Genomic DNA, 20,413 nt, shown 5'->3' on the forward strand with positions numbered 1-20,413 from the left:
GGAAGGAGGTGAGTTACTTTTGTAATTACAGGGTTTATTCCGAGGGGGACGAAGGCGCTGAGAGAAAGGGAATTTACTTGGGAGACTAGAAATTGAGTTGACATTTGGGTAGAGAAAAATCCTTTTGACTTGACTTTCTGACGATTGTCCTTATACCTCTTCAAATAATTTATTTAACTTACATTGTCCCTCGGAGGAAATAATACTCTCATCCGGTGGTGAGTTTTTCATCAATATTTGTGCACTTGGAAATTCAGTCTGAAGTCTCTGAGTGAAGGCACCTATCCTCTCGTACTCCAGGCCCCGATAAATAAACAGTTTATTCTGAAAATACAAATCAGAGGTTATCTCTTATCCTTCCGGCAGATCAGGCGCAAACAGGGGAGGATAAAATCAAATAAACATTGTTTGCCGACAGTACTATATTTCTCCGAACAATTTAACTTCAAAAGATTTTTTTTTTCTCTGGAAGTTCTGCCGGAATATCTTTCTCAGTATAAACTGTTTTCTTACCCTGACGAACAGTGGAAAACTGAGTCCGTAGAATCCCACCCTAAAATACTCCGGTTCCGGTCGCAATTGCGTCAAAATATTGTCCAGGAACTTGGCCTGCATCTTGAGAATCTGACTGAGTTTAGCATAATCGTACAGACGATTTTCGTAGAGAACAGCCAATTCCTTGCAGAGGGGAATGCCCTTTTCCCAGCACTTGCCCCTGTCGAAGTAATGAATAATTTGATGGTAGAGAACCTCCTTTCTCTGCCACTCGGGCTGCTGGGGATGAGCATGATCAGCGGGAAGTGTCGTTGCATCCCAGCTCAACTGGTCGGCGTAGAGTTTCATTGTAAATCCAGCCTCTGTGTAATTTTCAGCCGCAAGATGAAGATCATGCAACTTGTATATGTACCTGAGGTACATTTCCTTGCGGTTGAATTCATTTTTGTAGAAGTTCTGAAGAAACAGCGAAACAGGTCCCATTTTTCAAAATTTTCCCTCACACTTGATTTTTTCTCGACTATTACTAATGATAAGAAGATATTTTGCAAGTCTAATAATTATTGAATCGAAAAATTATTGAAAATAAATTTTCTATCACGTGGATGCGTATCTGATCGTTAACTGTCGCTTGCTAATGAGTGAAGGATGCTTATAAAGATCCCAGCCACGTGGCGTTGTTAAAATTCACGGTCAATTATCACACTGGTTGGCAGAGTGTTAACAACTCATTTGCCAGAACGTGAATCGTTTTATAATATTGTTGGAACTGTTTGTTTTTATTACCAGTAAATTTACGGTGCATGACATGCGCTTGTCGCGATTCTCGTCTCCCTGAATAACGTTCCTGTAATCCAGTAATCTCTCGAGAAGTCGAGTAACCGAGGTAATGAATGCGGTACCACTGTCCTTCCATGTTGGATCCTCGGACTGCACTCGATCCAATAACCTGAGTTAATCAAACAAGTTGACCAATGACTCTATTTAGTCTAATTATTCTTAAAGTTAATCTTTCACACAGGTAAAAAAATTGACATTGAATTTTTCATCTCCTCGATTAATATTCTAATGTAAAAAATTATTCTCCAAGACTTACACAGCACTGAGATGCTCCCTGTAGCATGAAAAAAAATCACAATGATTAATGCAACCCCACACCCTCCAGCTCGCCTTCAAATTAAATATCTCCTCTTCCTCAATAGCTATCGATTATATTATATTAATTTAAAATGAAATTATCCATTTGTTACTCACATAGTATTAAACAGCTGTCGATACTCGTCATCCCCCTTGTTCTCACTGATAAGAATATCCAGTTTATCAATGAGTTCCGACTCGACGGATTTGAAGCTTCCCCTTGCCCTCTGCTCACATTCCATCATATCGAAGAATATATGAAGAGTCGCCTTCCTGAGTTCGCTCTCAGGCACAAGTGTGACCTCCAAGAAAGGTCCTACCATACCCGGAATAAATTCCAATTTCTTCTCCCCTAAATTAGACCACATCGAGAGTATCTGGAAGCCCATGAGGACCCTCATATCCCCGTATTTCTCCACGATCTTCTCCCTCTTCACCTCGGAGAAGTGCTCGAGCTGCAGTGATGGCTGTGTCAAATAAGCGACTGCGAGATTGAAGTACATGGACCACAATTGCGAGTCAAAGTTTCCATGTCTAAATTTGAAGGCGAGAGGTTGCGCCAACTCCTCGAGACTCCTCAGAATGACGCTGTTGGCTTGCATCCTGATGACGAGCCAGTCAGGTGGAAAGATCTCCTGTCGGACCAGATCCTTGAGGACAAGGAAGGCCCTGAGGAGAAAATCCTTGAGAGGTTTTCTCTCTCCCCCTCGGGACAGCTCCTCCCAGAGTCTCGCGTAATGATACTCATCGAGCTGCTGAAGAAGGCCAATGAGACAGGCGACGAGGCACCCCAGCACTGGCCCGTTTGCATTGATAATTATTAGGATCGTCTGGACCAGAATATCCAGCAGGGAAATGGACAGTGTTTCTATATCGTGATGAATGCAGTTGTTAACTTTGTTAGTGTCCCTTCCTCGTTTATGTAGAAAACTGAGGATCTCCCCTAGGATATCAGTGCACATTCTGAGCTCCTCTCTCCTAGCCAAGTGGGTCTTCAAGTGTCTGCACATCGTCGATAGGAGGAGATTGCGGCTCTCATCGTCCTGGAAGAGAGACGATGTCACCAGATTCTTGATTGCGAGGAGTTTCGCTTGAATCAGCTGGAGCCGGGGATCCCGAGGGATTGAATCCAACATCGTACACGTAAGTTTGGCCACCTCGATGGCAGGCAGAAGCTGAGTGAGTTCCTCGAAGACAGCGGACACTGACATCAGCAACGCCCGCTGTGAATCCTGCACTATCTCATACGGAAACGTGAGCATTTTATTGAGCGCCACAAAAACCGAGAAAAGATCCCTTCGGAAGCTATCCTCATACTGTCCAGCAGTCGCCCTGGCGAACAGCAATCTGCTCTGAATAATAAACTTGAAGATGTACTCCAACGATCTGAAGCACTTCATGATCGGCTCCTGTTTCTCAGCTGCTGTCACCCACTCCGCACAGTGTTGAACACTACTCAGGAGTCCCTTGTAGACGAGGGCAGCGGCAAAGTGTCCGGAGATATAAGCGTCCATCACCGGCTTGAAGTGCTCGAACTTGGAGTCCTCCAGAAGACTGAAGATTGACACCAGCACTTGAAAGACTAGACCAGAGTGCGTCGTTGAGTTTCCGTCCTCCGTGTGGAACATGGCGAAGAGTGCGTCCAGGATATCCTGCAGGAACTTCACCAATTCCTCACCATCGAGCCTGAGGACCCTACCCAGGGCCTCCGATATTTTGTCAGGATGTGCCTTCCACTGGAGAAGACTCAGAATGTCAACATTCTGGGTTAATTTGGTGCTGCACAGCAGTGTAGTTATGAACACAGCCTCTTTGGGGGATCTAGTAAACGGGGGAATCCCCGGATAATTTGGTTCTCTAGCATTGCTTGGCAGTGAGAGATAACTGAGGGAATCCAATTTGGCACGTTCCTCACATCTGTATATGTAGAGCTCGTGTGAGCCATCTTGAATGGTGGCACCACCGTCCGGATCCATTAGCCGGACAAATGCAAAGTCAAATAATTTTTTGTCATTTTTTTCACGTGTCGAGCAATGACGAAATTCAAATCTAATGTGACTACCGTAAAATTTGTCTATTGGCACTGCTAATCGCACGGATTCACCCCAGTAGGGGCTGTTATGATGGTAGATAACGAGACTCTGGTACTCGGAACTACCCTCAGCACCTGCTGCACCGAACAGACAGGACTCCAGAGGTTGTCCTTCAGCATCGAGGGCCAGCATTGTCACCTCGATATTTTTACCCGTCGACTTACCACCACGCTCGAATTCACCTCTCTCCAATCTCAGGTACAAGTCATTTCGCACATCACCTGGCATTATAACGTCCGGAAAGCCGAGCTTACGGGTCAGGCTTATGTTTTTAAAGAGGAGGGGATTCTCATCGCGTACTTGTGAAAGCTCTCCATGGAGAACACGCAACGAAACTACTATTCCGTAGTTAGGTTGACCTGGTAGCGAGGAGCACTTGTTGTTGCGAATAATCTGCTCGTGGAGTTGGTGGAACTCTTTTTCTTCGCCCTGGTATACCTGATAATTTTTGCATTGTGAATAATTGGATAACTGGGAAGACTTTCGAGGGGAAATTGAATTGAAATCACCGGATCTTTCAAACTTTCATTCTCTATAAATTTTATTGTTGTCGGATTCCTCGTTCATGGAGTTGACAGTACTCCTTTTATTGTCCTCGCAATGTTCAAGGAACTTTCGGTCAAAGGGATTGCAGTGGGAATTTAATGATCTTTGGGTTGAAGTTTTTATTTCCGGGATAAGTGAAGTTTGAGAGCTTCGCGAAGTTGTTCTTTTTCCGAGGCCTCAACTTTCGGGAGAGGATTAAATATTAATGGTGGCTGAATGAAGTAAGTTTTGGAGATAATCCTGGGGTGGGTTAAACAAGTCTAAGTTTTCTGTTTATGTGGGCGTTTGCAATTAAAACGTGGCATAATATTTGATTTTTTTACGAATTAATTAATGAGCAGCCGAGAAAAAAAATTTATCAATCGTAATTTGAATTTTGTATAAAATTTGCATCATAAAATTTTCTTTCCTGCCTTCGGGTTCAAACTTTAATTAACCTCTGTCAATTACCTTGAACGTCATCTCCAACTCTTCAGCATGATCCTGTGCAGCCTCAGCCAGTGGCAAGACACCCACTCCATGGGGTCTCCTGTAAATGGCACTTCCTGCTTTATTTTTACCCGAATCCGAGTAAAGCATTCGTCCACATCGCATTACATGAGCAATAACGTACAGGTCACGGCTCAAATCGGCATTACCAAGGTCCGTGAATATCGTACAATTGCTGTGCAACTTCTCCACATAATTTGAGAAACCCTCCTTCGATATTCTCACCAAAAATCTCTCGCTCAGGTACTGTCCACGTCGTGAATCATACAGAGAGAAGTAAATTTCCGCGTCTTCACCCACTGAATGACCAAAATCACGCATGCAAAAGTACAGGTGATGAGTGAGGACTTTCTTGTGCTCCTTGCGGCGCAGTGTTCCCCGGGCCGATGCACCCTGGGAGTTCTCCGCGCTCTGCACGTGCTGAGAAATAAATCAGTGATATAAATTGTTCATCAAGAATATTTTTTAGGAGATAGTGTAGGGTAATTACCACGTGGTAGAGCTCCACCACGGACATCGTGTCGGGATCCACCATGTGAGCGCCCTGACGAGGCACCAAATCCAGCCCCAATTTTCTGTAATTAATTAAGAGACAAGTGAGTAATTGCTCTTCTGACTGAAGAATTTTTTAAAAAATTTTCTATGATTTTCTACGATAAATATCGATCAGAAAAATTTCCATTGTCTCAATTTGCTCTGGCGTTAAGTTATTCAAGTTCCCATGACCCCGAGCGCATGCCTTACGACCGATGTATTCAAATCCGCCTATACCCGGTGCCCCGTGAACACCCCCCGCGAATGGAATGCAGGTATAAGGCGCGAGGGTTTCTGGTGGAGTGCCAGCCGATGACCAAACGTGCACAGAATTTTTTAACATTTAAAATTCACCTGAAAATTCCCCTCACACTCCCTAACGATCATTTCTAATTAACCCAACATTTCTTCCGGCGACAACCTCGTTATTTGACGTTACTTAATTGGGTTATGTAATTAAAATGAAATAATTAAAAATTCGTTGGGGAATTTTCGAACTGGCGAACAATTCGCACAAGTTTCCGAGGAGACTGTACCACCCACACTCCAAATTCGCTGAGGGGGTTCGTTTTTGCCCCGAATTTTCTAATTCCAGGGGTGGAGGGTACGTAATTAATTACCCAGGAAGTGCAGGGAGTTGCAAAATCAATTGTCAATCAACATCTCCCTCGAGGAATCGTCGAATTCGAAAAAAAAAACTATTTTAACGCACCCGACATAAAAGTTATATAATAAATATGTAAAAAAAAATTTGTTTACCTATGTATTTATTTTTCTAGGTAATGAGCATTCCCTCAAGTTATGTAACTGTCAATTACGTAAATCCTGAGTCTTCCTGGGGGAAATAAGCGAGGGAAAAAAATTTGTCTCTTCAAATATTTCGAGAAAACCTCTGGTAATTCGCATGACATCCTTGGGAGACGCCTGAAAGTTATTTGCCATTCGCAAATTGCCCATGGGGAATCAGCAGTAAATGGCGGAGGCCATACCACTTTCACGATTACCCGTCCAGGGCTTTTTACCTCATGGGAATTTGACCTGGGGATACCTAAAAATGAGTCTCGGCGTACGAGCGTGCAGAAGCCTTCCGGTTGTGCACAACGACTCCCACACCCTTTCCATTTTACTTCACATGGGCGTAACATGCGAAGGCACTCCGGAACCCCAAAATGGGCTGGAAAGGGCTGGAATTGTCCAGCTTAATTGCTCCCCCAGAATTTATCGAGATGCGAAGGGAAAAAATGAGGTGAAAATTTTTTAAAATCCGTCGAGTCCTGAAAATGTGGGGGGACAATGAATGCGGGGGCAGAATGGGCTATCTGGGGAGTTGAATTGGGGCCCGATTGGGACTCAGAGCGCCTCTGAATGGCCAAAAGGCCCCATGGGCTGATGGAATGCAGGGGAGGAGCGCGAAGGGAGACTTCGATGCGTGGAGACAGGCTCGGGCTCTGTCCGACGGTGGGACCTATGCCCCATTCCAAAGATATCGGATCACATGGATACAACTTGTACCATGAATATTCAACGATGAGAATATGCGAGCGCAAACCGTTATCGGAAGATGATGAAAATTTACGTCGTTTTGGCTGGAGATTTTTTGGGAGAAATAAGTGAGTCTGAGAGGAAATTTCAGAGGAGAAATATTTCTGAGTCTTTCTAATACTTTTGCGATAATTACGTAATTGCTGAGAATTTTTTGGGTGATGAATACTTGAGGGGAAGAAGTCGAGAATTTTTTTCGTGCGAAAAGCAATATTTTTATTTAAATCATCTAAATCGCAGGTGAATCGACGGATTCGGATGAAAATTAATTTAATTTAGAGATTTTTGAAGACTCCAGGGAATGTCTCAGTCGTGAGAAATTTCGAGAATTATTTCTGCTGTGAAGTCTCGCATAATTCTGAGATGATTGCGTAATTCACAGAGAGGGAATGTTGGAATGAAGGAGTTGAGGGATATTGCGGGAATATTATTTTTTCCCCCCGAGAATTAAGAATTTCCCAAATAATGAGTTCCGCCAAAAAAAAATCAGATTAAAAATATAAAACTTGACGTAACATAAAATTATCCTTCTCCCACTGACATTTGAGACTCCCAACTCAATCGTCGCAAGACATAATCGCAATATTTCTATTTCCATAAAATATGAAACTTATACTCATCGCAAATTCGAAGAAAGAAGAATCTGCACTTCTCAGTAACGTAATTTTGCCGATTGTACGGATCCGTTTCAGTAGCAAACTTGTCCGCTATAATTACAGTCTACCCAGGAGGGCCCGAGTAAACTCTAATACAACTCTCTCTGGTTGGCTTCCCCAACCATTGAGCTAGTGTTCAAACACGATTATTGGCTCTGGTTTTGCTGTTGAGGAGATAAACGATCGTTCCTCAACGCAACCCGACTTCCTTCGTGTCCCTACAATTCCCCACGTTCAAAGAAAAAAATATCTTCGCGAAAAATCACTCCATCAATATAAAAATTGCGCTCAAAAATTACCGCATAAAAAAATCCAGAGCCCCTCCCCTCCCTAAGGATTGAAGGATTGTTATTATTTTCAATTGAACAATTATTTTCAACCCGGGAATATTTTTTTTAATGAAAAAATTACTCATGAGGTCGACAGAATTATTCATGTCAGCTCCGAGGAGACTGATACTCTCTATCAGGACATGTGAGCCACTCCCACCATCAAGACCATTGTTTTTTTAATCAAAAATACTTTCATTTAGGGGCGAGGGGAGGGAATAACATATCAGATGACACGAGGAGCGTGTCAGCGCTGATATGGAATTATCTACTGACTTGACACTCGGGTTTTTGGTTTCCACCTGTGGGAGTGGTTTATTTTTCGCTGAAAATTCAGTCCTGAGGGTGTTGAGTCTAAGGGTGAGGGAGGTTTTCCGGTGAAGATCCCCGAGGGGTTCAAAAATTTGTTCCAACCGATTCGACATTAATTTCATAATTTTTTAATTTTTCAGAATATTTCGAACACCTCAAACAATCGGAAATTTTCCACTCATCAGTCAATAATTAACCCCCCCCCCCTGAATAATTGATTTCCTTCTCGATAAATCAAAATTTACATTTTTCAATTATCTCCATTCCCTGACTTTCACCTCGACCTCTCTTGCATCTACTCCGGGTGTCGGTAGATACATATTCTCTTATATACCCTCTCGATAAATGTCAGTTCCCCTGACAACATGTACATATCTGTATATGGATTTGAAGAGACAAAGATGAAACTGGGGGTGGCTGGTGAGGGGAATTTGTGGAGGCAAACCCATGATAACCGGTTGGTCTCTGTATATGTATACGGTATGCAGTGGCGTCACGTCGAAGAAGGCACCGACCTCCTCTTTCAGAGTCCACAGTTGTACATACAACACACGTAGCATCTCTCCTATCCTGTCTTTTTCAATTTCTAAGAATGAGAATAAAACCGAAACGTCAAGTAAAACCGAGCCGACTCATTTTTTCCCTGTGAATCACTCAATAAAAATTTGAAACGTGTCAAATTATTATGTTTTTTGTTTTCATTAAGTCAACATACGAGACTGACGAATGTACTTCGTTAAAAATTATTTTATATCGTTAAATTCCCAACAGTTTTATTCCCCTGACTTTAACAACGAGGGAACGAGAGGATTACACTGTTGCAAACTGGCTCTCAGTTGTAAATTGAGTCTGGGCGCAGAGTGCGGTAAAAGGATTGAAAGTAATGGATGTCAGGGTCAAATCCCGGGAGACCCCCGCATGCGGTCAATTAGAACAAATAATCGCGAGATTGGCCGTGTCCCATAGTTCAATAACGTTTATTTCATATTCAGCGAAAAGCTTTCTCATTATCGATTGCAGAGGGGAGGGGGAGTGACGGTAATTGGAGACAATTCCGTAATTACTCACTCCATTATGACAATTGCATTCCTACTAACGAGATAAAAACTTTAATGAATTAATTTCTAGCAGGAAAAAAATTACTGCAGTACATTAATTATCAATTATCTACTGATTGATTATTTTTTCATTAAATATCCGAAATAAAATTGCAACTCATTTTTTATTTATTCAGAAAATTAATTCCCTTTATCTAATTATTAATCAGTCGATTAATAATTAGATAAAAATTGTAATCAGCGTTATCTCATGACAGAATCAATGACCCCAGGGATTTCCCACCCCTGATCCCTCATTGGCCCACCAATAAACGTTGAGAACAGTTAATGAGACCGTGGATTGCCTCCATTCATTAAGTTTTCTTCTTTTAAATTCTCTTAAAGTGTATAGCGTGTTCCGAGGTAGTTCCAGTAGCCGATGGATTTCCGTGTATAACTCGAGGATATACCTCTACCCATCCACGACTTTCACCGACTGTATTTGTGTAATTGTGTGAGGGTAAAATCAAGAGATCTCCCATGAACACTGGGAAGGGCTGGGGCTCAGGTGGACGGTGGTAGCCCCGGGACATTTCCCTCCCGGGGTCGCCCTTGCTCGCTGCGTAAGCGAGCAGCATCAGAGAGGGGGAGGGGCAAACGAGTCGAGAGAAATAAAATTAGTGGAGGAAAAAGTGGAGAAGTTGGCGGAGTAAAGTAGAAAGAAAAATAGAAAATAAATGGGAGAATCGAGTGGACCGAGTATTTAGGGTTGTTGGGTACTTGCGGATGGTGGGGGATGACACGAAGAATTATTGTTATGCGGTATTTAATTTATTGGACGTTAAAAATAAAGAAATTAAAATTAGGGAACAAGGGTAGTTGTGGGTGTAGAAAGGTTGGATTAAAATGGCCTTGAAAATTGCCCCGAATCGGCGAAATTAAATTGATAAATATATTATTAGCATATTTAGGACCTGAGGAGGTACCTCAAGTAGCCTTGAAAGGGCATAAAATGTTTTTTTAAGGGAAGGAAAATTCAACATTTTTTTTAAGGAAAGGAATGAAATTCAGCAAAAAAAAAGGGAGAAAAAATTGCAAAAATCGTAAAAATGATTTAATAATCTTCTGAGGACCTTCAGAATATTCTGATAACACCAGTACTTCCAGTAGATAATAGATAAAATTCTGAGAACTTGGGGAAAGTTCTCAACACCCGTAGAAGCAATCGGAGCTTGAAGAAGTTGAAAAAAAAAAAAAATTGAAGGAACTTTAAAGAGCCCAGAAAACGCATACACCCGAGCCGAGGGGTTCGGCCAGAGGATGGGGCGAACAGGTTCTCGGTTAGTTACCGTGTATTCACCGTGCTGAAAACCTTGGCTCGGATGGCCCTCGCAAGCTGAGTAGTCTACCTCGTGGTATGTATCTCCCTCACCTTCGAGTGCAAGAGCCATTCCTTCATTTCTCTCCACCCGGTGGAAATATCGAGTTATCGTCGTGAAATTATTTCACGAATTGATGACCATCGATTTCGGTAAATTACCAGATACAGTCAGGACCAGTCGCAAGGGTGGATTAATGATGATAAGGGATAGGGGGGGGGGAATCGGGGTGATTAATGCAGCCATGTCTGGAATTAAATGATTTAATTATCGAATCGTTATCGGGGAATGAACAATGCGACGGAAAAAATTATTCCGTTGACTTCAGATGAACTCAGTGACTCAATTAGCAGCGAGTAATTAATGCATTTGATGAGAAAAAAATTCCTGGAATCCAGCGAAGTTATTTCAATCAATTTTTAATTTTTCGCGAGAATCTTGAACATTTTTATCGAGACATTCGCTCCGATGAGGGCTTACATTCACGAACATGTGCTTAATCGGATTAATATTATCATAACTTATATAGTTTGCTTATCTGAAAGTTCAAGAGATATTCCCCCGATGTCTAGTCTATTAATAGACAATCTGGGTACATCCGCAGAATTTTATTTGAATAAAATAAACTTCCTTATTCACTTGAACTCTAATTTTATTTAATTTTCACGTCACGTGATGGAATAAATACGGTCGTAAACTACACAGCATGAAGAACCTCTGGACATGACCCAAAAAATAGACGTTAAGGTTGACCAATTACCCCGCTTTGAAGGTAAAAATGGCGTCGATATAAAATATTACGAAATAACTCAGAAATAATGGCTGCGCTTATGAACTCAATTTACGATCCGTAATATTCACCTTTCGACGAGGCCAGTAATACGGCAGCTGTGCAGTTACAATGTCTTTGTCTCCCTGCCCTACCGACCGAGTCTCCCCTCCCCCCGCGGCCCCTAGCGTAAAAAAAATCCCCAAAAAATCCTGAAAAACCCCAAACATCTTCCCTCCCCTCCCCCCCCCCCGCACCAATTAATCCCCCTCATTACTCGTAAAATCGTGCACCCGGACTCACCATCCTCAGCGTCATTCCCTCGTCTCTCTACCGGCCACAATATGGCGGGTGGTGGGGCCCCGACAGTGAGCCCGAGCGGTGAGTGAGTGAACCCCCGAGTCAGTCGCTAGCGAGTCGCACTGTCGGGGCCCTGAGTTGGCGCGACGCGCGTCCCGTACTTGTAATATTCAATTAAAAATCGGTTGATTTGAGCTTAAATAGAACAAAGCCCCAAATACCGAGTGAATAGTCAGTACCTGACAATCGATAATTCGATCAGTCGATCGACGAATCAGTGGATTAATTAAAAAGCTTCGGAACGAGTGTGAAACGAGGATTGTTTCATTGAGGATTAGGTGAGCGTCTGAGTGTGAATTTCTCCGCTCGAGGAGAACAATTCTCCTTCCCTTAGTCATAATTTACCCAGTGCTATTGTCTCAATCTGACTCCCGGAGGGGTTCAGGGATAATTTTGTGAATTGAAAAATCATGAGCTCTGGCAGCTACCGTGATAAACATGTGATACTTGAATACCATCAACAACAGGACGACCTCGTGTAGTTTTGTTGAAGACTAGGGCCTTGAAGAAGTGAAGATCGTCATGTGGAAGTAGAGCACAATTTGTCTGATAAGATGCCACAATGTGCTTTCGTTTGTTCCCCCCAAGTTTTATGGCGACTTTTATCTCTCTGAATGTTAAACATGGACATGTGGATGTCATTTGTATCGTTAGAGAGGGAATTAAGAGTTTATTGAGGTGCTGGGGGGACTACGGGGCTGGGTAAACTGTGGGGCAACGTTGGGATCTTGTCTGGGTTTTGCTAACGCTGTTGCCAGCATTTCAAGACGGTTATGGTGTGGGCAACTGCCGTTCCCTTCCCACACTCCGGACACCTTTTTGGGTTCGAGAGTGATTGTACTGCACCTTTCCCTGGGTGAAGTGATACTAGAGGTTCAGGTCGTGGAGTTTTTTCAGGTGCTTTGGGGGATTTTATGGGAATTCGGGGAAATTTTAGGTTATTTGGAATGGTCTGTGGAAAGGGGGAGGAGAAAATGGCGGAAGATGGGTTTGAAGGGGGGAATGAAATGTCTCTTGACAGTTTAGGATTGTCTGTAGGGTTCGGATTGAGATGATGCATCGGAGAGATTTTTCGCAAATATTCCAGGAGGGAAAAGATTTAGGGGAAAATGTCATAAAGTATTTTTTGTGGAGAATTTTGTTATCTACAAAACAGGTTTCTTCACATTTTTTTGTTAATTTACCGGTTTTGGAGATATCTGTGGGATAATGTCGTGAGGTTCCGAGGTGAATTGAAGGTGAGCTTCAGGTTAACTTGGAAATATTATATGAAGAACTTTAGGGCAAAATTTGGGCTGACATTTTTCATTTACGAGACCAATTGACAGAAAAATTAATTTCAAATTCTTCAGGAGTTATTTCTGGAGTCAAGAGGTACAGAGAAAGCTTTTCTAAAAAAAATCCCCCTTGTCATTCTTCTCCAGCCCTCCCAGTTTCGAGCTCCCCCACACAGATGAACCGTAAAATCCATCCCCTCTTGTACCTAAAAATTCCCAAAATTTTCTCATCCACAGAAATGTTGAAACACTTCCGGGATCCCCCTAACACCTGGACACAACGGTCTCCTAATGATAGCGCGTGTAAACCCACGATAACGACCATAAAGATTAAAATGTTTTCCACGTTCTCCCCTAAATGTCAAGATTTTCTTCTTTATCTTTCTTAAATATTTCCGTTCATCGAGAAAAAATATCCCAAAAGTTAATTCTTCAATAAGATGACGGCCTCGGGACTCATTTAATTCCGATTCAATTGGAAACAATTATATGAAGTCAGAGGAACAAGCCTCAACTAAAAAAAACTAGTGCAAATAGGCTTCAGTTGACTGATCGTGTACCACGAAAAATAAATGAATAAAATTGAAAAATACAACAGTAATTAATTCAGTACTTCAAAAATAAATAATATACACTATAGAAATAAATTATTTGTATTTTCGTTTTTGTTTAATCCGCCAACTGTTTCACAATTAATCATTAAATGAGGGAATTTTTTTTTATCATAACTCTATAGCTTCCGTTCACGTTGTTGAAATCAGTTTAATCTCGAAAGTTTGATTGACGTTTCTCCAATTTCAAATTCCAATTTAACTGGAAAAGATTTGCACCCACGCAGGCTCTCATGCATGAACCCGTGTCGAGTATTCGAAGCGTATCTGTTGTTATTCCCACGTGAAGATCTCCCAGTCCCTCATTGTTCTCGTTTTGGCAGCTTCAGGGCAACGGAATGCCGTCGAAAAACCCGTTTTACGTGTTTTTTCCCCATATAACGATCTCCACCGATTTCTCCCATTTTTTTTTCCCTAGCTCGAAACAAGCGTCTGGGGGAGTTGGAAAAATTGGAGACCCTCCAGGCGATGTGGAGAACTAACTGTACGCTGATTACACATTGTAAATGCCATAACACGCTCTACTCGAAAGATCGTTGTCCTTTCACCGTAGAGAAATGGAAATCACGTGGGGATTTATGAATACCCGGGTGAATTGTCGTTCGAAACATTCGAGTGATGCATTTATCATTCCCTGAGAGGCTCAGGTCTGAACATGAGTCAGGGTCACCATGACGCACGTTAAATAGTTTTTGTTTGTCTATTTGTTCAATGGGTTATGGATTGTTTAACGTATTCCTGGTGACACCAATTTACGGTGGTTTTGAAAGTCTTGCGGTTCGTGGAGATATTTATGCGGTGGTTAGGACAATCGTTCAATAGTTGACGGAAATATTTTATGTTAAAAGAACATTATGTGAATGAAGTCGTCGACAATTTAATTTTCATAAAATTTATGGGAGAAAATGGCCTCAGTCATTTTCTGGTGAATTTCAAAATTCTTTTATTCTCAATTTTAGGTATTTAATGCAATAAAAAATCGTTTCGTCTTATTTCAAGATTTTTTGGGGAAGAAATAACTGAGAGAAGTACCAGGCAAATGAGGCACCTCGTGACTGAAGCCCTACTCCCCATTACTCGCGATTACTACACTCCTCAGTGGCCTCAGTCAGTGAATGACCATTATTCAACTCATCCGGCATGAATTCCAGCTGGAGCGCGTGCCTGTGTGGCCTCAAACTCTCGTGAAGAGTCACACAATTCCCGTGTGTCAAGCCAATGGAGATTATCAATTTCGGATTTATCCATTTGCCTCCGGAAATGAGCCCTCCATCGCTCGTCTTTTCCTGTTTTCGAGACTTGGGTTATTTGTCCCCCGGACTGGCCTCCAGTCGTCTGGAGAGGATATTGATGGCACTGAGAAATCAATCCTCTCCATCCCAAGGTTTTGTTTTCAATGGAAGCATTGTGAGTGGGTAAATCGTTGGAAGCTAATTGACTCTGGGTATTCATTCCCCGATGCAGTCATATTTTTAAGAATCTCTTTCATAGAATTCTTCTTACGGAGAGTTTGATAATTTATTTATTTAATTGAGTTCGTCGAGGTCTCGTTACTCTCGTGGAATTCTTCAGACAATCCACTTGATTGTCAGTTTCATCAATTTTTATTGATTTAGGAATTATTTTTGACGAGGGATTTTAATTTCAGTATTTGATTGCTTTGTAAAACATTAGGATTTATATCCATTTGAAATTTATCGGGGATGACGTTCACAAAATTCAGAATTGAAACAAGAAATAACATTCCTGTGGAAGATCAAGACTGAAAATAATCTCCAAATTCATTCATTCCTGCGGATAAGACTTTTATGGAGGCACTTAACGTCCCTCGGGGTCAAAGAACTCACGGTACCCCACCTGAATCCCAAAAAATCACCGAAAAATCTTCCCACGCTTTCGAATAATCCTTCGCCGAGAATAACCCATCCCCATACTCATTACTTATTCGCCTCAATTGACTCGAATAGACAGAAGGCCACACTTGAGTAAATGCTCACACTCGAACCGTTGGCCTTGTCCATTTGTAACCCAATACCTGAGGAGCTTGGACTCCTCCAACCGCAGGACGCGAATAAAGGAGAAATTAAAATTGCAAGTAAAAAGCACTCGCTGTTCTCCGGTAGCTCTGGAACCGGTGATTCAAGTTTCTCCGGAGTTAAATCCAGTGGCTGAGAAAATCCGGGGTGAATCAACTGTTGACTCGTTTCTTCTCAAGTTGGTGATTGACCTCCTCGTCGCTGTGGCACGCGCAGTCACAGACTCGCTCGATTAATTGACTAATAAAAGTTTAAATGAAGAACGCTATGAGTTTGTTAGTCTTGTGACACCATTTTTTTTTCTTCCACTCGTGACATTATTTTCGAACGAAGACGACTTCGAAATGACTTTTTGATGAATTATTCCGACGTCGAAGGGAAATTGCAAAATTTTTATTGCGATTTTTTTTTCGTCGGAGCCGGGAACATCATCTCAAGATAATTTTATTTTTATTGTTAAAATTATTGAATTTATGGGAAATGTGGGATTCAAGAACACTTTCAACTCCGTCATTTCCTTGGAATTCTCACGCATTTAATCTTCGATCCGTAAATTTCCCACGATTTCCATTGTTCTCCAGGATTTATCGGCAGATAAGTATTGAACTGAGAAGGTTGAGTCCTTGAGTATCTCTATGTACTTGGCCGGTCATTAAATTAAATGTTCTTCACGGAAAAAAATCTAAATAATAATTGTACCCAATTTTCCATCTAAAATATTTCCCAATTTCCTCACGCAGTTGTCCCGCCTATTATTATTATCCCCACTAAATTTATTTAGGCGGTTTTTTGTTCTTTGTCACAACAATTGTTTTACTTTCATTACAGCCACTGAGGCACATCCAGGATGGCGGTGTTCGGTCTTGTATCGGCCGTGGCCGGTTTCGTGAAAGTGCGGTATCTCATAGACAAGGCCATTATCGATAATATAGTCTTTAGGGCGCACTACAGAATTACATCGGCCATTCTGTTCGCCTGTTGCATCATCGTTACAGCCAACAACTTGATCGGTAAGTGGAGTAGCTTAAAAAGGATTTTTTTTAAAACCCGGGTACAAGATAAACTGCGAACTCGAAGTTTATGAATAACAGTGATGCAAGTTTTCACTGGTGTCTTCCAAGCTGTTCACCACCTGTTTGCTCTTCTACATGTGTCGGAGAGATCGCGGGATTTATTTCAGTCGTCAAGTCGGCTTTATCACTTTCTCTTGAGTCATTATTTACGATGGCCTGGCGGATAGATCAACTATTATCCGCAGATATTCAGTAATTAATTTAATTTTAGACCTAATGCCAATAATCACTTCTGAATCAATTAAAATACGGTGAATTGGTGTTCTAGGGGACCCAATAAATTGCATAGCTGATTCTGCAGTCCCTGGGCATGTGATAAACACCTTCTGTTGGATAACCTACACCTACACCCTCCCTGCCAATCAGATGAAGCAAGTTGGAACCCAAGTTGCTCATCCAGGACTTGGTACTGACACCGGCGAGAAGAAATACCACTCGTATTACCAGTGGGTACCGTTCATGCTCTTCTTCCAAGGGCTACTGTTCTACGTACCCCACTGGATGTGGAAGCAGTGGGAAGAGGGCAAAGTTAGGATGATCTCTGAAGGTATGCGTGGGGCAATGGTCGAATCCAAGCAGGAGAGACAGGCCAAAGCCTCCAAGCTTGTTCAGTATATCATGGACACACTTCATCTGCACAATAGTTATGCTGCTGGGTACTTCTTCTGTGAGGCACTCAACTTCGTGAATGTCGTAAGGATTTCCCTCATTTCGTTAATTAAATTTTCTCAGTAATTTTTTTCCTCTTCGAATTAAAAATGAAAAATAGAATATTTTTTTACTTCAGTCGAGAATTTTTTTTCATTTGTTCAACTTTTATTTTTAACGAAGTGAAATTTTCGTCTGAAGTTCGTCTCAAGTTTTCCCTAATGAGATTTTTTTCTCCCTTCAAGGTTGGAAATATTTTCTTCGTCGATACTTTCCTCGGCGGTGCGTTCTTGACTTATGGAACCGAAGTGGTTAAATTCAGTAACATGAATCAAGAGCAGCGAAGTGATCCCATGGTTGAGATTTTTCCCAGAATTACAAAGTGCACATTCCACAAATTTGGTGCATCTGGAACCATTCAGAAGCTCGATGCACTTTGTGTTCTTGCATTGAATATTCTCAATGAGAAGATATATATTTTCCTGTGGTTCTGGTTTATTCTACTTGCTGCCATGTCTGGTCTGGCATTGCTATACAGTATGGCTGTTGTTCTATTGCCAAGCACGAGGGAGGCCATTCTCAAGAAGAGATTCAAGTTCAGCACGTCATCCGGGGCCAGTTCACTCGTTAGAGAGACTCAGGTGAGTTTTTTTTTTTATCACGTGAATGCCAGTGAATTAATTCTCGGAATTAATTCGTATTTTTATTTTATGGAAATTCGCGGGGGTGAGAGGAATTTAATTAAGTTTTCTGGGGTTTTAACGAGGCGCTGAGGCAGATAAAATCTGGAGTTGATGCAAATTTTGCCTCTGGAATTAGTGGATGTGGGAGTGAGGGAACGGCTTTTTTTTAGTGAGAATTTGATGGACTGAAGAAATAAATTTTTCGGATTAAATGGCAAAACATATTTTCCAAGATGACACGATGCGGAATTTAACAAATTAAATAATTATCCGGGTGTTTCAGGTCGGTGATTTCCTCCTCATCCACCTTTTGGGTCAGAACTTGAACATGATGCTCTTCAGCGAGGTACTGGACGAGCTGTGCCGTCGTCTGCACGTCGGCTCGAGCAGTGGTGCTTCCCCAGCATCAGTTCCATCAGCCCCGAGTACCCTCGAGATGTCACCGATCTACCCGGAGATCGAGAAGTACTCGAAAGATACAGAAATTTAAACCCTCATAAGCCCTCCCCCTCAATTATCCTCCCCTTATTTGTGATAAACACGTTAGGGTGCCTTCGAATGCAATGAGGTTGCGCTATCAACGTGAGTTGAATCAATAATTAATCATTACTCTCCTCCCTCCCTGATGAGATTAACCGCTCAGTTCCTAGCGTAACCGAGAGTATCTGAAACTCTTTCTTATTCAATTTTATTAATTACTTGACTTGCCAGGCCTAGAAATTTCAACGGCAACATTCATAATTTTTTTCTACGATATTTTTTTTTGTGTTCTCTATTTTTTTTTCTCGTTACAAACGGTGCAATGCTCGAATGATTTAATAAAGTTGTAAAATGATAGATGTGCAGGATTTTTTCAACGTAAATAAAATAAAAATAAAGTGCAAATTTATTGTCGATTCGCTTTGGATCAGTGGGCTGTGACTCAATCGATTCCTCATGCAAAGCGAACAACTGAATCCGATGAACAAAAATCGAAATAAAAATACCGCTATCGAGCCTCTGCATGATTTTTTTTCTTAAAAATATGAATGGAATAAATACCGGACATACTCCAATATTTGCACGAATATTTTCAAAAAGTATGATTCTGCAATTTTAATAATATTTCTCACGCTTCAACCCCATTTATTCGAGGATCTATGATTTACTGGTAAAATTACATAAATAAATGTCTCGCATTGACAAAAAATAAGCCAATAAATCTCCACTGAAAATATGATAAACTATTTGAGTGCATGATCCGTCCAGGGCGCCATAAAACGTGTTCCATAAACTTGTAATCATTGAATTCCACGACATATTTTTAATCGTAATAAATCGCTAATCATCGATCATTAGAGACTAGGAGTTAGTTGCTCAATAAAGTAAAAAGACAAAGGTGCCAAGTGTTTTAAAAAAAAAAATTAGTGAAGCTTAAGTTATCGCTCCATCTCATTACCGTCCTTGAGTTAACTATTATCCTCATTCATTTATTGCTCTCCCCCGTAACCTTATTCAAATGCCAATAGAAAACTGGCGATATTGAATATCATTGCGGTGAGTGTTTGCGAGTTGTGATCGGATTTGCCCCTGGACACTGTACTCTATCAAACGGAATTGATGATTCAATGGATAATGATCAGGATTCGTCAGATACTTTGAATCATCTAGCCCTCGATGATTTTATCTTTTAAATAAGGCTTATTACTTCTTCAGTTCAGCAGCGAAGGTCTAAAAGTTTACTCATAATAAAAAAAAATTACTCATGGAATAATTCCACGTGAAATTGTTGATAATTATGGAAGTGGGTTACGATTATCTCATTCATGAGCTTCGAACAATAATATTTTAGCAGATGAGACAATAAAAAAAATCACTAAGAGATTCTGATCCAATCGAGGGGATCATAAGATTGTACTAATGATTTAGTCGCATCGCTGCTGATCTCATTATAACGTATCGTTAAATTATCCAAAAAAAAAGCCTCTCAAACTCGAATTGTCTACGAAGAGTGTGAATTTCGTAGTTGAATTGAATTCAAAGATGAAAGCTCTGAGACGATGAATTAACGAGGATTTTATATAGACAAATGGTTTATCTTTCGATTCAACTTGAATATGCAATTCATAGTTTATTACTCGTATTATGACCAGCACGAGGTAGTCGTCTGGGTAGAAATCGACGCATGAAGCTAAGTGATATGTTCTAGGGACGAGAGTGAGTACGAATTGAGTTATTAGGTGGAACTGCCTTTTTTAGATTTATACTAATATGTTAAAGTAGATATTAAGAATTTTGAGTGATGAAAATATAGGAATGTAATGAAATATTTAAGGATTAAATTGTGTTAATTTTCATTTCCACAAATCCAACCATCGTCTGGGATATCTCTCTGCGAAGTGTTCATGCACCTGTCAAAAAAATCATG

At 41.2% G+C, this 20,413-nt stretch overlaps 2 protein-coding genes across 3 annotated transcripts in view; one reads left to right on the forward strand and one right to left on the reverse strand.

Annotated features, from left to right (window-relative positions):
- Spg (sponge) overlaps positions 1-20,413 on the reverse strand; it is a 29,082-nt gene that overhangs the window by 2,236 nt on the left and 6,433 nt on the right. Inside the window, exons 5-11 of one of the 2 annotated variants that reach the window (XM_064131330.1) lie at positions 5,251-5,335; positions 4,722-5,180; positions 1,750-4,163; positions 1,592-1,609; positions 1,282-1,444; positions 514-951; positions 183-324 (exon numbers count right to left, since the gene is read on the reverse strand). In XM_064131330.1, the coding sequence (XP_063987400.1) occupies positions 183-324; positions 514-951; positions 1,282-1,444; positions 1,592-1,609; positions 1,750-4,163; positions 4,722-5,180; positions 5,251-5,335 (3,719 nt within the window). The remainder of the gene's footprint in view (positions 1-182; positions 325-513; positions 952-1,281; positions 1,445-1,591; positions 1,610-1,749; positions 4,164-4,721; positions 5,181-5,250; positions 5,336-20,413) is intronic. The other variant, XM_064131331.1, reaches the window with a different exon arrangement.
- On the forward strand, positions 11,694-20,327 carry Inx3 (Innexin 3). Its single transcript, XM_064131434.1, has 5 exons — positions 11,694-11,956; positions 16,431-16,612; positions 16,944-17,368; positions 17,569-17,964; positions 18,290-20,327. The coding sequence occupies exons 2-5, from the start codon at positions 16,450-16,452 to the stop codon at positions 18,494-18,496; spliced, it is 1,191 nt and encodes a 396-aa protein (XP_063987504.1). The 5' UTR covers positions 11,694-11,956; positions 16,431-16,449; the 3' UTR covers positions 18,497-20,327.

Source organism: Diachasmimorpha longicaudata, chromosome 12, assembly GCF_034640455.1.
Source record: "Diachasmimorpha longicaudata isolate KC_UGA_2023 chromosome 12, iyDiaLong2, whole genome shotgun sequence".
Lineage (NCBI taxonomy): Eukaryota > Metazoa > Arthropoda > Insecta > Hymenoptera > Braconidae > Diachasmimorpha > Diachasmimorpha longicaudata.